This window comes from Jaculus jaculus, chromosome 1 (genome assembly GCF_020740685.1).
Source record: "Jaculus jaculus isolate mJacJac1 chromosome 1, mJacJac1.mat.Y.cur, whole genome shotgun sequence".
NCBI classification, from domain to species: Eukaryota; Metazoa; Chordata; class Mammalia; order Rodentia; family Dipodidae; genus Jaculus; species Jaculus jaculus.
Window position 1 is genome coordinate 337,714,406 of NC_059102.1, and position 16,294 is coordinate 337,730,699.

At 39.1% G+C, this 16,294-nt stretch overlaps 1 protein-coding gene across 1 annotated transcript in view; it reads right to left on the bottom strand.

Moving 5' to 3' along the window:
• Ush2a (usherin) overlaps positions 1–16,294 on the bottom strand; it is a 755,222-nt gene that overhangs the window by 688,442 nt on the left and 50,486 nt on the right. Inside the window, exon 3 of the mRNA XM_004672003.2 lies at positions 4,754–4,886. Coding sequence (XP_004672060.2) covers positions 4,754–4,886 — 133 coding nt within the window. The remainder of the gene's footprint in view (positions 1–4,753; positions 4,887–16,294) is intronic.

The window sequence follows — 16,294 nt, forward strand, 5'->3', positions numbered from 1 at the left end:
AATCTAAAGTTGATCTCTTGGAAATTGAAAATGGAATAGGTTTCACCAGATTCCATAGAGATGAGCGAAGATCAGGAAGGGGGAGAGATTTGAAGGGTTGGACAATTGGTACCATTGTACAGTCAGAACAATGCAAAGATCACTGGTATATTATGGCATGGTAGAATAATTAAAAAAATATGTTGTGCACTTTAAGAGACTGAAAAAAATAATATGGAAAGGTTGCACTATGAACAATTGATTATGTGTGGGGGGGTGTAGTATATACATACATAAAATGGCACATAGACCGGGTGTGGTGCCGCATGCCTTTAACTCCAGCACTTGGGAGGCAGAGGTAGGAGGATTGCCGTAAGTTCGAGGCCACCCTGAGACTACATCGTGAATTTCATGTCAGCCTGGGCTAGACTGAGACTCTGCCTTGAAAACAAACAAAAGAAAGAAAAAGGCACATAGTGTGCCACACTAATGGATTCATTGGTGTATATAAATTTATGCTTTTCTATAAGAGTTACATTTTTTTTATATTTTGGCAAAGCATTAATACTCTATCATTTAGTATTTGTATCCCTTGGTTATTTGCCAAAGAAGTTGAAAACTAATGCTCACAAAGCAAAGAAACTATACAGAACACCCTAACTCAAAGTAGCCAGAATTTGGAGACAACCAAGACATCCTTCAGAGGGAAGACAGACAGTGAAACCTTCATAAAATAAAATGCCATTCAGTCCTGAGGAGAAATGAGCTAATAATGCATGAAAGGATGCCTAGAGAAATTAAGTGCATGCTGTTCAGTAAATAAGAAGATGTTAGAAGGCTACAAGGAGAATCTGACATCAACGAGGTGACCTTCTGGAAAAACCCAAGGGGCAGTGGTAGTGGAGAGGTCCATGGCTAGCAGTGAGCATGGAGAAGCGAACAGCGGGAACCCAGGAGCATCTGGGCAGTCTTCCCACAGCAGGAATGAGAACAGCGCCCCCACAGGCCGAAGCTCCCCACACAGCTCCAGACCAACAGAGAGCTACAGTCCTCTGGGGTGTGAGGATGTTCAGTCTAGCACCACCAAATAAAATCAAGTCACCACTCTAAAAGGGGGTAATATTCAGTGATATAGATGAAGTGATGGGAAACATTATTATGGTTTGGGAAAGATTTGGCATTTTTTTAACATGTCAATTTTCCTTAATTAAGTTAATGACTTAAATACTTGCAGAGTTTATGAAAAAATTGAAAAACAATTTAAAAATTTAGAGTAAAAGCCAAGCCAGTCATGGAAGGGGATAGGAGTAGGGTAAATTACATTAACAGACGTCATGACAATAATGAAGACACAGAAATCACAGCTAAATATTTTGACCCGGGAACAGGAGGTCATTGGAATGGAGAGTTCAAAAATTAAGCCTTTCTTAATATACACAGACATCTGCTTTATTACAAAGTTACCACTGCATAATTGTCAAAACAGGCTAAAAACTTCCTACCTTCATTATTTAGGTGAGAAAAAAATGAAACTTCACATTTACATAATATTTAAGTAACTATCAAAAATAAAATACATACTTAAATTTGAGATAAAAAATAAATCTTCCACAAAAAAGTATAAGAGAAAGTCTTCATTATATCAGTACATGTAAAGGTATTCTGACATTAAACAGAAGATATACTAAGCATAAAACAGAATTTGTAAATCATATTTTTATTAAAATAGGGAGGCACTGTTTATCAAAGAATTGTATTGTGAGAATGAAACAGTCATTTCCTAGGAGATTATATTTGTCATTCAATTATCTATCAAAAATCCATATTAAAAATATTAGAGGCATTCTGTAAATTAGAAAAAGACAAACTACTCAATAAAGTTGTGGGAATCCCTCATGAGTAAGTACTTCATAGACAAGCACATTGACCTGACAATGATCCCATGAAGAGATGCTCAGTACTGTTAGCTGTCAGGAAACACACCACATACTAACAGAATGGCAAGTAATGTAGTCTTTACCAGGCAAGCTAAGGATGTTAGAAACAGCCAGAATTTCAAAACCCTTCTCATTGGAACATGCTCTTGAAAAAGGATACAGAAGGCACAAAGTAAGACTGAATTGCTTAGAACAGAGCTGAGTAACACAAGTATTCTCTACATATTTGCTTCATCATGAAGAATGAGCACCATTCATCTTTGATGATAGAGGCACAGCACACACACACACACACACACACACACACACACACATATACATGCATATATATATGTATATATATATGCATATACACCATATGTGTATACACACATACATATATGTGGTATGTATGTATGTATGCATGCATGCATTTTATTCTGAACACATGATAGCTCTACAGTGGGCATTTATTGAGAGACACTCTGAGATATCAGAAATATTCTCTGCCTTCTTTCCAGAAGACAGAGATGAGAGAGACACAGGTCCTCATGACTATTGAAACGTGTTGTGTTCCAAATATTTATATATTTTTCTTGCTTGCATATTTTGCCTTGACTAGACATTTCAAATGATATTTTCTAATATTTTGGGACAAAGTTAGAAGGCCATCTGAAAACTGGCAGAAACATATGTAGCACAATATTCTGAATAATGAGTTTTATAAGTAAATAAAGATGTACAGCATGTAACTATGTGCACATTACACATATAGAAAAATACACAAATTAAATGTAGATTCTGAAGACATTTGAAAACTGCTACAATTCACCAGGGACCAAGCCATTCTCCATCAGCATCCAGTGATGTTTTTCACCTCGAGTGGCAAGTATAAAAGTGGGTAATTTGTAAAGCCTCATATTTAAAGAAACAAAGGTTGTAAATTCTCGCATCCTTTCTGGAGGTAGTCTGTTGCTATGCATTAGAATAACCTTTGTACTGTATATTAAATAATAAACTGGTCATATACTTCAAAATGGTTCTTCAATTTGTATGGATTTATCTTAGGGGAGTAATTATAACAGCATTAATAATAGTATCATGTACCGGTATGATTTAGTATGTAAAATGCATGGTGTTTAGCACTGCAGTCACTCATTGAACAAATACTGAGTATCCAGTGTGTGTCAGAAGCTTGAGAATACATGCTACCTCGTATGACATCAACTCATTGACCCTCACACTGGCATTGTGAGATACCACCACTATCACCATCTTAAAGGTGGACTGACTACACTTCAGAGACAGTAATGGGTTTTTCCAGGTCATACGTGTACTGTGTGGAGACATGTGGGTCCCCTAGGCAGGCTGGCGGCAGCACAGCAGACTCAAGGAGTGGTAGAGCAGTTTCACTGCATGCGTAGATGTACCTGTATTCACACATATGCATATGTGACATTTTCCATGAAATAGTTGCTTAATGATATTGAAATACTAGAACTAACCTAACTCTTCATTATGGGAGCTTGCTGAAAAGCGTTACAATGGACAAACAGCAACGCAGCCATCTGAAGCGAGGAGAGAACACTGGCACAGTGGACTGCGTGGCACGGGCTGGGGTAAGGGGCTACTTTTAGGAGGAGAAGAGCATATGTGTGTACCATCGGTTCCTTTTTGGAAAAAGTATTGTATTTGTAACTACATATCTCACTGCATGAATCAAAAATCTGGAAGAATAGAAGAATGCTAGCTATATTTCAGAGCATAGAAGTACATAAACTTTTTTCTATTTCACAGAATTCTATCTTTTTTGATTTTAATATAATGAGCATGGATTACATAATATACTGTTTATAACATTTTACTTGTTTATTTATTGGAGAGAGAGAAAGAAAGCGAATGAGCTAAGGCCCCCAGCCGCTGCAAACAAACTCCAGATGCATGCCACACCTTGTGTATTCGGCCTAAGTGAGTCCTGGGGAACCAAACCTGGGTCCTTTGGCTTTTCAGGCAAGTGCCTTAACTGCTAAGCCATCTCTCAGCTCCTATATTGATTTTTAAAAGCAGGTTTTTAAAGACCATTGAAATAGATATTTCAAGATTATTTTCCCTTCTATTTTTATCCCTTGAGTATCTTCCCAAATGATATGGTCCCATAAATGTGAGAATGTATGAATCGTACAGTTCCAGCATATCACAGGATAACATGTGCCCACAGAGTCTATTGACTACACTACCATTATGGTTTAGCAATGCCATTAATTGACATCTAGACAGAGGAATATGAAAGGGAAGCACTCATATATGTTGTTGTTTTTTAAATAGACCTGAATAGAGAGGTTTTCATTTAAAATTTTCTTACATGGAGTGGCCTCCTAAAGATGTATCCACCTGGTATCTACAAATGTGCCTTGTTGGAAGAGGGGTCTTTGCAAGAGTCATTAAGGTAAAGGTTTTGAGATGAGCCCATCCCAAATGCTGTGAGCCCAAACTATGATCTCGACCATCCTTAAAAAGGAAATGCAGGGACAGAAGACAGCGAATGCCACTTGAGCTCAGAGTGAGCTACAGAGTCACAAGAGGAGAGGCGGCAAGAGTAGAATCAGCCACTGGGGAGGCATCACCTCGGATCTCCGGAAGAACCTGGGAAGGACCGCACTGCTGAAACTCGACTCTAGACTCCTTCTCTCTAAGTCATGAAAGCAACTCCTACTGTCTTCTGTCACCATGCAGTTGATGATCATTTGCTACATGGTGCCTGGGAAATCAAGCCACCTAAATAGTCAAAACGTATTTGTTATGCTGCCAAAGGAGGATGTAATTGAAACATGCATAGCATCCTGAAGCCCAAACCTTACCATGGAATGTATGACCTATTTGCACAGCACTGGTGACAGGATCTGAAATGGGGCCACGTAGGGTTCTGACATCATAAGCTGTGCCGTCCTTTTCCAGACCATCAATAAAGAAGTTGATTTTTGTCTGATGCACCTGTAAGAAATTATCACCATTACTACAAGCGCGTAAGTTTTACTCCATAATAACCACAAGCCAGAATTATTTTCAAGTTGTCTTCTCAACTTTGTTTTATTGAGAAAATTGAACACAAATCATAATAGCAAGACAATCTCTCCGTATGTTTATAACTAGATATGACCCTGTACATTGTGACCTTGGTGCTATGATACATCCCAGCACACTCACAGGTATGTGCCATGTTTGTCCCGGAAAGGTAACAACTCTTATCACATGCTTTTGTGTGTTTTTGAGTAAATGTTATAACTTTCAATAAGAAAGTTATTTTGGCCTTATTTGCAAAAAAAGTAGAAATGAATACAAGGAAAATTAATCAAAACTAAATATACTAAAGATGGTTGTATAATTATAATTCAAGTTACTAGTAAACAGTTACTTGTCAGTGGGCTGGAGAGATGGCTTAGCAGTTAAGCATTTGCCTGTGAAGCCTAAGGACCCCGGTTCAAGGCTCGATTCCCCAGGACCCACGTTAGCCAAATGCACAAGAGGGCACATGCTTCTGCAGTTTGTTTGCAGTGGCTGGAAGCCCCTCGCATGCTCATTCTCCCTCCCTCTCTGTCTGTCACTCTCAAATAAATAAGTAAAAATAAACAACAAAAAAAAACAAAAGTTACTTGTCATGAAATTTATTTCTGTAGGTATTAGTATCTAGTTGATAATTTTCAGATATACTTTCCCTGTATATGCTAAGCTAAAGTTTTGTCAAACATATTCAAATCCAATTAATTAAATAGTTTAACCATGGTCTACTTAGAGCTAGATAATGTCCTTAGAGTTGGCTAGATTTTTTTTAATAGAAGCCAAATAAATTGGTTTTGTGACTAAAACGTCCCTAATACAACCTCACAACTCTCATGTAGTAATGCAAAAGTGCCTGGACACCACTGTAACCACTAAACTTCTATGTGTTCCAATAAGTCATTACTCACAGCCTGATATGACCTCTGGGTTGCAGTTGCACAACTCCTGATTTAAGTCAAAGTATGGGATTCTTGTGACATAACTCCTGAGCCGTCAACGTCTGTGCAGTACTTCTAAGAGGTTATGGGCGCACAACAGTCTCATGATGCATATGAGTCCTGATTAAGCAAAGTCAGCTGTGTTGACCTCAGCTTCAGTTTCTACAGACAGTGTTTCTGTAAGTGCTTCTTACTTAAATGTTAAAGGAATCCCTGACACTGAACAACAGCAATGTAATTCAAAGGGCAAGCAGAAGGGAAGGGTGGAAAAGAAGGAGTGGAGAGATAGAGACTTAATGTTATGCAATTGAAAGAGTAGAGTTAACCAAGATCTGTCCCAGAACAGCATTCCAAATGTCGTGGTATGCATATGGAGTTACAACGATGCATCATGGTAGGTTCACCACTACAACACTGTTCTGCTCCAGGGCAGGACTTTAATGGTGGGGAGGACTACAGGACTGGGACGGCAAGTTATATAAGAAATGCCTATACCATCTACTCTGTGTTTCCAACCTGTCTAAAATATTTTTAAGTGCCCTTCTGTTAAAAGAAACTTGCATCAATTAATTAAGTTAAACATTTATTCTACAGCATCTTTAAATTACCAAATGAATTGATATCATAGATAACCCTTTCAAAAATCCCCCAGTCTTAGGACAAGCAAAACAAAGAAATATGGAAATTAATGTCATAATCACTTGTTAAAGCTGACTTTTTTTCTAGAAAGTTAAATAACATATACTTTTTCTGCATGCTAAACAATGTGCTCTCATTCTAACATGTTCTATTTTAAACCGGCTGACCCAATACCACATTTGAGTTAATTTTTAAACAAAGATTAAATAAAATTAAAATATACCCCTGCTCCTCATGGGCCTGGATCTATTTCTCTGTGCTGAATAGTAGGGCTGCAGTATTTTTTATTATTATTATTTTTCTTGCATCCCATCTTTTATAGCCTGTTACTATTATTTGGTGTGTGACTGTTATCATTATGAAAGATACAGGCTTTCTGACTTTGTTATTTGTCGCATCATCTCATGTTTTACAACATCTTTACGCAACATGCAGGGCACATGAAATATAACTAGTGAGAAGTTCTCCCAGTATTAATGCATAAAAAAGAATGTGGCTCCATCTCTACTGTCTTTACCCAGCCAAACGCTGACGAACAGCCAATTTCCCTTTATCACATTAGCACAGCCACGAGGGAAGCACATTTGTTCTAGTCAGCTACACTAAAGATACTATTACCAATCTCACATATACATGCTTTATATCAGCAGTATTCTCAGAGCATGAGGAAGCCAACCATATATTAACACTAGCATGACAGTTTATTTAAGAAAAGAAAATTGTCTCTGTAGAGGGACAGAAGTTAGAAATGTATGGCTAAAGCTTGGTGTCACTGGTCTAATAAAGGTAATAATTCTCGGGCTTTCTTTATTGCAGGTAACACTCCTGTGACACTCTGTCATATCATTCAAATAAAAATGTTGTCTTTTACAAGTTTAAGTGTACCTGTATTTTGAGTCAGATAGGAAGCATGTTTTTGATTTTCTCTATGCACTGTATTGTATCCATTGTCAGGAGTTCAGGACCTTCTTCTTCTTTTTTTTTTTTTTTTTTATCAACTCATCACATATTTGCTCCGTAGAAGAATTCAGTTTCACTTGTAGTGAATTTCAGATGTTTTCACTTGGTCAGTGCTTAAAAATGATTCACGGTGATCTCAAGCCACTCTCTCCCATTGTCCCCTCCCCTCCCAACAACCTTTCTATAAATAAGATTAAATCTTATTTATATATGTTATTTATATATATCATATGTGTTTTATGTTCCCTGATTCTCCAAGCTATTTTACAATTCTGATCTGGGACCCCATCACCCAGAAACATGAGCACTGTGATGTTTCTTTGTAATAGCTCACCCTGATGGCCCCCTTGCCAGTTATTGAGAGGTATAGGAATATACACGGTGGAATTTCTGATTTGTGATGAGAAAGGATTCCCCTGAAGCAACCTTCCCATCTCTCCCTTTCGCTCAGCCTGAAGAGAGGGGAGCAGTCTGGGCATCTGTACCCATGCACTTTGGATGAGTAAATTAGCAAAACCCAGGGAAGTTGCACAGAGCTTCCATGGCCCCAGACAAACAAGGTCCATGACCCTGACAGAGCGAGGGTGCAGATGAGCAGGTCATTTTATAGCCTTTATTCTTTGAGAGTTCCTTTATTTATTTACTATCTAATTTATTTGTTTATGTGCATGTGCACATGTGTGCTTGTAGAGACCACACCTTTCCGAGACAGGGTTTCTCACTGGCCTGGAGCTCACCAGTTAAGTTACACTAGCAGACCTGGTCAGCACCAGGCATCTGTCTTCACTCCCACGTGCTGAGATTATAAGGGTGTGCTGGCATACCGTGAATTTTCACATGGACTCTGAGGATGGAATTTAGGTCCACATGTTGATTAGGCACAAACTCTACTACCTGAGGTTCCAGACCTTTTTTCTCTTTAACGTTTTGTTTCTCCTTCTTCTTCTTCCGCTGCTGCTGCTGCTGCTGCTGCTGCTGCTGCTGCTGCTGCTGCTGCTTCTTCTTCTTCTTCTTCTTCTTCTTCTTCTTCTTCTTCTTCTTCTTCTTCTTCTTCTTCTTCTTCTTCTTCTTCTTCTCCTCCTCCTCCTCCTCCTCCTCCTCCTCCTCCTCCTCCTCCTCCTCCTCCTCCTCCTCCTCTTCCTCCTCCCCCCTCCTCCTCCTCCTCCTCCTCCCCCCCCCTCCTCCTCCTCCTCCTCCTCCTCCTCCTCCTCCTTTTCCTCCTCCTCCTCCTCCTCCTCTTTTACCACTTCCTTGGTCAAGTGCTTGCTTCACAAGAGTCTCTAAGTCTGTTTTGATGCATAATACATGCAAACATAATAAAATATCTGACACTCTCCTCTTGTTACCATGCCTGACTAACAAGGAATAGAGTCCAAAATACAGGAACAACAGGCATGGTGGCCCAAATCTGCAATCTCCACACTTAGGAGGCAAATGCAGATGGATTGCTCTGAAACACTGCCTAACAAATTAAAATCAATGCAGATATGAAAGATGGAAATCACATATTAGCTGAGCAGTGAACAACAGCAGAGCAGACCAGAGCAGAGAATCGTGCTGTTACATGCTCCTTGCAAAGGCAGATCAGATCGGTGCAGCTGTTCTACTTCTGCTGGTGAGCAACACCGGGGCTGGGAAAGAAGGCGGTGTGCAGTGCTAATGCCCTGCTGGGAAGATAGCCTCATGTCACCAGTGTCCTTTTGTTTCAAATTGGATTTGAGAAAACGTCTGACTACTACCCACAATGGCTTTGTATCAAGAAAGCCAGTCCTTTCAAGTAGCCTATTGGCATGTACACAGAATAACTGTAAAAGCTAAACAGTGTTTGAAACACTGCAAATGACAAGGGCAGTTTTAGCCTCACCTACTGAATCTCAGTGTGGTCAATGATGCACTGTCTTTCCAAGAGGTTTCTCTGAGAAGATGTAACGGATACACATGTGTTCTTCACTGTGGGACTTACCTCCTAAGAATCAGATACACATGTACCATGACAGCAAGTTTTCCTAATGCAATGAGTCTTATCTTAAAGCAAAATCAGTTTAAGCATCTTAAACAAGCCCCTTTAAATACATTTAACATGAACTGGTTTGATGATGCATCCTAAATACATATCTCACCTCCAAAAATTGATAATGGAATACACAAATATAATGAGCATCATTTTGAGCATTAAAATCTCAATAAATAAAGAAAACCACTGTGCATGAACGTGAAAAAAGTATATGGAAAAAATCTTAGACTTCTGAAATAGAAATTATCTTGAAATAGAAATTTCTATTTCTAAGTGAAAAAGGATTTGCATAAAGATCCCACAATACTATCTATAATTCTTAAGCACAAGGCAATTTATCCAGGAAACCACATAAGGTTACTTTAAATTATCACATGTATGTTTTAGTTCCACTGCCTGAGAACACATGAGCTCTCATCCTCTGCCCAAGTTTTTTTATATTTTAAACCTAAAGTCTCTCTCTCTCTCTCTCTCTCTCTCTCTCTCTCTCTCTCTCTCTCTATATATATATATATATATATATATATATATATATATATATATATATATATATATTTAATTTATCTTCATTTTATTTCTTCCATGCACTGTCAGCCAACCTCCAGGCTTATAACCTTAAGGTCATCCAATTGGCTTGTGATTGTGGTATACTTAATACTAACCTTTTGATTCATTGAAATTATTTCCATAAGTTCATTTGCCTAATATTTAGTATTTTTAAAAACAAGTATCTTGGGTATTATACCTTTCAGTAATCCTTCATCATTTACTCAACCACTCATTTAAAAATTAGAAGTCCAGACATATCTCTAAAAAGATATTTGTACTTGTACTTTTTCTTTAGAGCAACCCTGGGTAGATTTTCTATTATTTTCATTTCAAAGAAAAATGGTTAAAACAAATCGTGAAGAATTTAAAACAGAAATTATTAAAGGTTCTACACAAGTTTGATTATTACCAGAGCCTTATTAATGCTGTCAGTTTTAGTCAGCCAGTGAAATCCGGTTAGCACTTGAAAAGTTAACAGCCATTTAATAGACTGAGTCCGTCCACTGGATCTCTCTTACTCTAATGAGGGTTCTACTGCACGCTGGCCCCTCCCACACGGAGCTGACAGGGCCCATGGACTGTTTCCATTTACCTTGGGCATCACACCCCCTTGACATCTTTGCTGCTCTCTACAGTGGTAGTTCTTCACATTACCAGTGAGAACAAACTGTTTGGCTGCTCTGCCTCTACCGACTTGAGAACGGTTTTGTCCTGGAACAGCATTTATGATTATAAAGGAGAGAACTAAAGATATCTCCTGGGAACTTCACTTCCCAAGCCCAACCCTAACACATTAAACGGATCTAATCCCCTTCCCATGTGAGGGTTTACATAAGTGTAAGAAATGTAAAAAGAATGCCAGTCCGCACCCAAGTCTTTTTCAGGATAGCTTTGGTTAGTTTTCGTATATTTAAATATAGCATAGTTTGTAGTTTCTCTCTTTTTAAAATTTGCTTCCAGGAACGTTACAATATCTAGGTATTGTCTGAACCTTCAAACTGGTACAGAGATTAACTTGAATCAACTAGTAACTAAAATACTATTTTTTATATGTTTGTATATAGGGGTGTGTGTGTGTGTGTGTGTGTGTGTGTGTGTGTGTGTGTGTAGATGCACGTGACTGTTGTCCAGTATTCTTTACTACAACTCTTCCATCTTACTTTCTTCAGACAGGATCTCTCACTAAACCTGCAGTTCACTAATTTTAGCTAGGCTACCTGACCCCAGCAATCCTCCTGTCTCTGTTCCTATGGACACTTTTTTTTTTTTTCAGAGAGAGAGAGAGAGAAACAGGAAGAGAGAGAGAGAGAGAGAGAGAGAGAGAGAGAGAGAGAGAGAGAGAGAGAGAGAGAGAGAATAGGCATGTCAGGGGCTTTCCACCACTGTGAATGAACCCTCAGACACGAGCGCCCCCTTGTGTGCATGAGCAACATTGCATGCTTGTGTCACTTTGCATCTGGCTCCATGGAGATTCAAACATGCATTCATTGGCTTCCCAGGCCAGTGCCTTAGCCACGGCTAAGTCATCTCTCCAGCCCGACCCTGGCTTTGTCTATGGGTGATGTAGATTGAGGTCATGGACTCGTGCTTGCACATTAGCCACTTTTACCCATTGAGCCAACTTCCTCAACCCCTAACTATTTTTATTTATTTATTTTTTAAATTTTTATTAGCATTTTCCATGATTATAAAAAAATCCCATGTTAATTCCCTCCCTCCCCCCCAACACTTTCCCCTTTGAAATTCCATTCTCCATCATATTACCTCTCCATCACAATCATTTTACTTACATATGTACAATATCAACCTATTAAGTACCCTCCTCCCCTCCTTTCTCTTCTATTTTTTATTTTTAATGCTGATAACACTTCTAAACTATATCTGCCCCATATGGTATACATGTGTCTGGTTTTATAAGCCTATGGGCAGGAATTAATATTTAAACATATTATAATTCATCTTGTTAGAATGTAGCCAAAATCTTTTTGGATACTGTTTGTCAGCCAATGTATTTACCATCATTCTGAGATCTATATCTTTTGCAAATGTGATCAACATGCTTTAGATTCTGGGCAGAGTTTAAATACATAAATATTGATTGACAAATTTACTATAAGAAAATAAAACCACCAACACAACATGCACTATGTTACAGTTTAAGCAATAATGAAAAGCTGCAATTTTCTTTTTAAAATACTTTTTATTTTATTTATTAATTTGTGTGTGTGTGTGTGAGAGAGAGAGAGAGACAGAGAGAATGGGCACACCAGAGCCTCTAGTAACTGCAACTGTACTCCAGACACACACCCCACATTGCACATCTGGCTTACATTGGTCCTGGGGAATCAAAGCTGGATCCTTTACAGCTAAGCCATCTCTCCAGCTCAAGGTGTCATTTTCTAATGGACTCTGTGTCAAATTTTTCATGTACTTTTTAGTGCAACCTTCTTAAAAAAGGATTGTTTGGGCACAAATAAATGCTCTGACCTATTAACTATGCTCTTTTAAGTTAAATGTATATAAATGCTTTAAAATAAAGACTTCAGAGGGTTGCTATGGCAGAAACCAATTGTGTGGGTTTCACAGTATTCATAATGCATACAATGGGCATGTGTACTCACTACTGGCTTGACTGCCTGAGGAACTGCTTAAATTTCCTTTTAGTTTCGCTGAATGTGCCTGAACTCATGCACTGATACCTTCAAGTTTTCTTTCATTGTGAATGCCTCATGAGTAATAGTTTGTAGCACTCTTCCTTTCTGCCCCCTTCCCTTACCTCTCCCTGTATCACATATGCACTCAGTTTTGTGTTGGTGTTTTGTTTAGTTTTCTTCTCTATTTAGGGCACTCCAGAACCTTGACATAATCTATAGGCAAAGCATATATGTATGATATTTGGACATTAGTGTGATGTTTCAGGTTCACTGTTCTTGCCTGATACTATGAAACTTCTCATTATCAAGGATACCTTTCATTCCCTTCATTTGTAGTATACTTTGCAGGCTCTACAGTACTAAATGTACTTTTCCAGACTCAGAAAATGTCTTGGTGGTAAGGGGTTTGTCCCAAATTTAATGAACTGAATTTAGATAACCAATTCTGTATAAAAGTGCCAGGAGAGTGGCAACTCCTGTAATCCCAGTGCTTGTAAGGTGGAGACAGAAGGGTCCCCAGGACTTGTGGGCTAGTGAACTTAGCCAAGTTTGTGAGATCTAGATTCAGTGACAGTGTCTGTCTCAGAGTAAGGAAGACCCTTGGCATCGACCTCTGGACACCTCACACCTATGCGCATAGTTGAGCATGCATGTACCCTCATACTCATATCATACATACATAAAATGGCCTTTAATCCCAACACTTGGAAGGCACAGGTAGGAGGATTGCCATGGGTTTGAGGCCATCTTGAGATTACATAGTGAATTCCAAGTCATCCTAGGCTAGAGTGATACCCTACTGTTGCAGTCCAGTTTGCATTGCTGGTAGAAATCACCCAACCAAGAGTAGCTTCTAGGAAAAAGAGGTTTATTTTGGCTCACAGGCTTGAGGGGAAGCTTCACGATGTCAGGGGAAAATGATGGCATGAGCAGAGGGTGGACATCACCCCCTGGCAAACATAAGATGGACCACAGCAACAGAAGGGTGTACCAAACACTGGCATGGTGAAACTGGCTATAAAGCCCATTAGCCTGCCCCCAACAATACACTCCCTCCAGGAGGCATTAATTCCCAAATATCCATCAGCTGGGAACCTAGCATTCAGAACACCTAAGTTTATGGGGGACACCTGAATCAAACCACCACACCTACCTTGTAAAGAGAGAGAGAGAAAGAGAGAGAGAGATTTTCTACATTGTAATAAAAACTACAACTTTATGAGCAGATAAAAAAAAAAACAAAAAACTTCAATGCAGAGCTGGAGAGATGGTTTAGCAGCTAAGCGTTTGCCTGTGAAGCCTAAGGACCCTAGTTTGAGGCTTGATTCCCCAGGTCCCACATTAGCCAGATGCACAAGGGGGCACATGTGTCTGGAGTTCCTTTGCAATGGCTGGAGGGCCTGGAGCACCTATTGTCTTTCCCTCTCTCTCTACCTCTTTCTCTCTCTGTGTCACTCTCAAAAAAATAAATAAAAATGAACAAAAATTTTTATTAAAAACATTTCAATGTAGGGGCTGGAGAGATGCCTTAGCAGTTAAGCCTGTGAGACCCTGGTTTGAGGCTCTATTCCCCAGGACCCATGTTACCCAGATGCACAAGGGAGCTCACGTGTCTGGAGTTTGTTTGCAGTGGCTGGAGGCACTTTTGCACCCATTCTCTCTATTTGCCTTTTTCTCTCTTTGTCTGTTGCTCTCAAATAAATAAATGAACAATTCTCTCTCTCTTTCTCTCTCTCTCTTTCTCTCTCTCTCTTTCTCTCTCTCTCTCTTTCCAGGTCAGCCTGGGCTAGGAGCAAGTCCCTCCCTTGAAAAAAATGCATATATTAAAACACACAGGAAGTTATGAGACTTTGTGGAATATAGTGCCTTACTCGCAATGTTTATTTATTTGTAATTTATTGCCATGCTAAGGACTGAAGTCATGTATGGTCTCATCCATACTGGGTTTTGAACTCTCTTTACCCAAGAGGAATTCAAAGTTGCCATGCTCCTGCATCATTTTCTTTAGTAGCTGGCATGAATTCCCCAAAACACTGAATTTGGTGTCATATTGACATGTCATTATGGGATCTATGACACATTGTCATTTCCATTATTTTTACCACATGCTTTCTTCTTTTCTTATTTTACATTTTTTGAATTTATTCATTTGCAAGCCAAGAGACATAGAAGAGAAACAGACACAGAGAGAATGGACACATTAAGGCCTCCAGCCATTGCAAATGACTCCAGATATGTGTGCCACTTTGTGCATCTGACTTTATGTGAGCATTGGGGAATCAAACTTGCATCATTAGGCTCTGTTGTCAAGCACCTTAACTGCTGAGCCATCGCTCCAGCCCTACATTCTTGCTTTCTGACATACGATACTTCAGGTATATTTTGTGCCTCCCTGCCTTAGCCCTGAACAGTCACTTCCTCAAGGAGTCAGTCCATTTCAATGATAAATGACATTTAAAAACAACAATTTGGTGTTACGCTTATTATGTGGTATAAATGGCATTTCCCCCCATCTTATCTATCTCCCTCTGAGTGGATACAGGTGGAGACTGTGTCTGGAGATGGATGATAGTAGGTGGAAATACAGATTAGATGAAATGCATCTCTATACATATACAACTATGTATATATTATGCAAGCATAAGTATATGCAGAGTCTCTATAAAAATACATTCTAACCGACACCCTAAATTCATTCTTGACTTTGCATATTTATGACTTTGTTTCTTTGTGTGTGTGTGTGTGTGTGTGTGAGAGAGAGAGAGAGAGAGAGAGAGAGAGAGAGAGAGAGAGAGAGTACATTGGCATGCCAAGGCCTCCTGTCCTGGCTAAAGAACTGCAGATACACAAGCCACTCTCTGTCTGGCTCTAAGTGGGCATGGGGAATTGAACCTCTGGATGTTAGTCTTTGCAAGAAAGTGCCTTTAACTACTGAGCAATTGCTCCAACCACCTTTAACTGCTTTGTTAAAGAGGCACACTACCTTTTCCTCAATGCATGTTCAATACGCTTATGAGACTAATTCTCCCATATCTAATGAGCTTCCTGTTGGATCCTCTGCCCCTCAAATTATCTACTGACACAGTGGATCACTGCACACAATGTTCTCTGGATGACTTCTTATGCACTGAGTGGACCTCCTTTGCTTGATAATTTTCATTTCTTGTACCTAAAACCATTGAAGTGCCCAGGATTCAGTCCTTATTCATCCTCCCTGTTTCTACATTAGTAGTCACTTCATCTATGATTTTAAATAAATAGCACCTAGGTTGGTTACACGCAGATAACTATTTCTAGGAAGTTAGGCTTCAACCAAGACCCCTATAACCATCTCCTTTTCAACAGTTCTTTTAGATTTCCATCAGAAATTTAAACAGAAGTGCTACAATACAAACCATTTTTTCTTCCAAATCCCTGCCCATCTTAGAACATTGCAATTTTATTCTTCAAGATACTCAAATTAACATCCTTGTATTTTTCCTCATCTCATTTTTTTCCTTGTCTCTTATCTACTCAGAAAATCCTGAGGTACAACTTTCAAAGTCCACTCTCTCTTCACCTCTTCTTTGACTCTCCTGGCCCATGTCA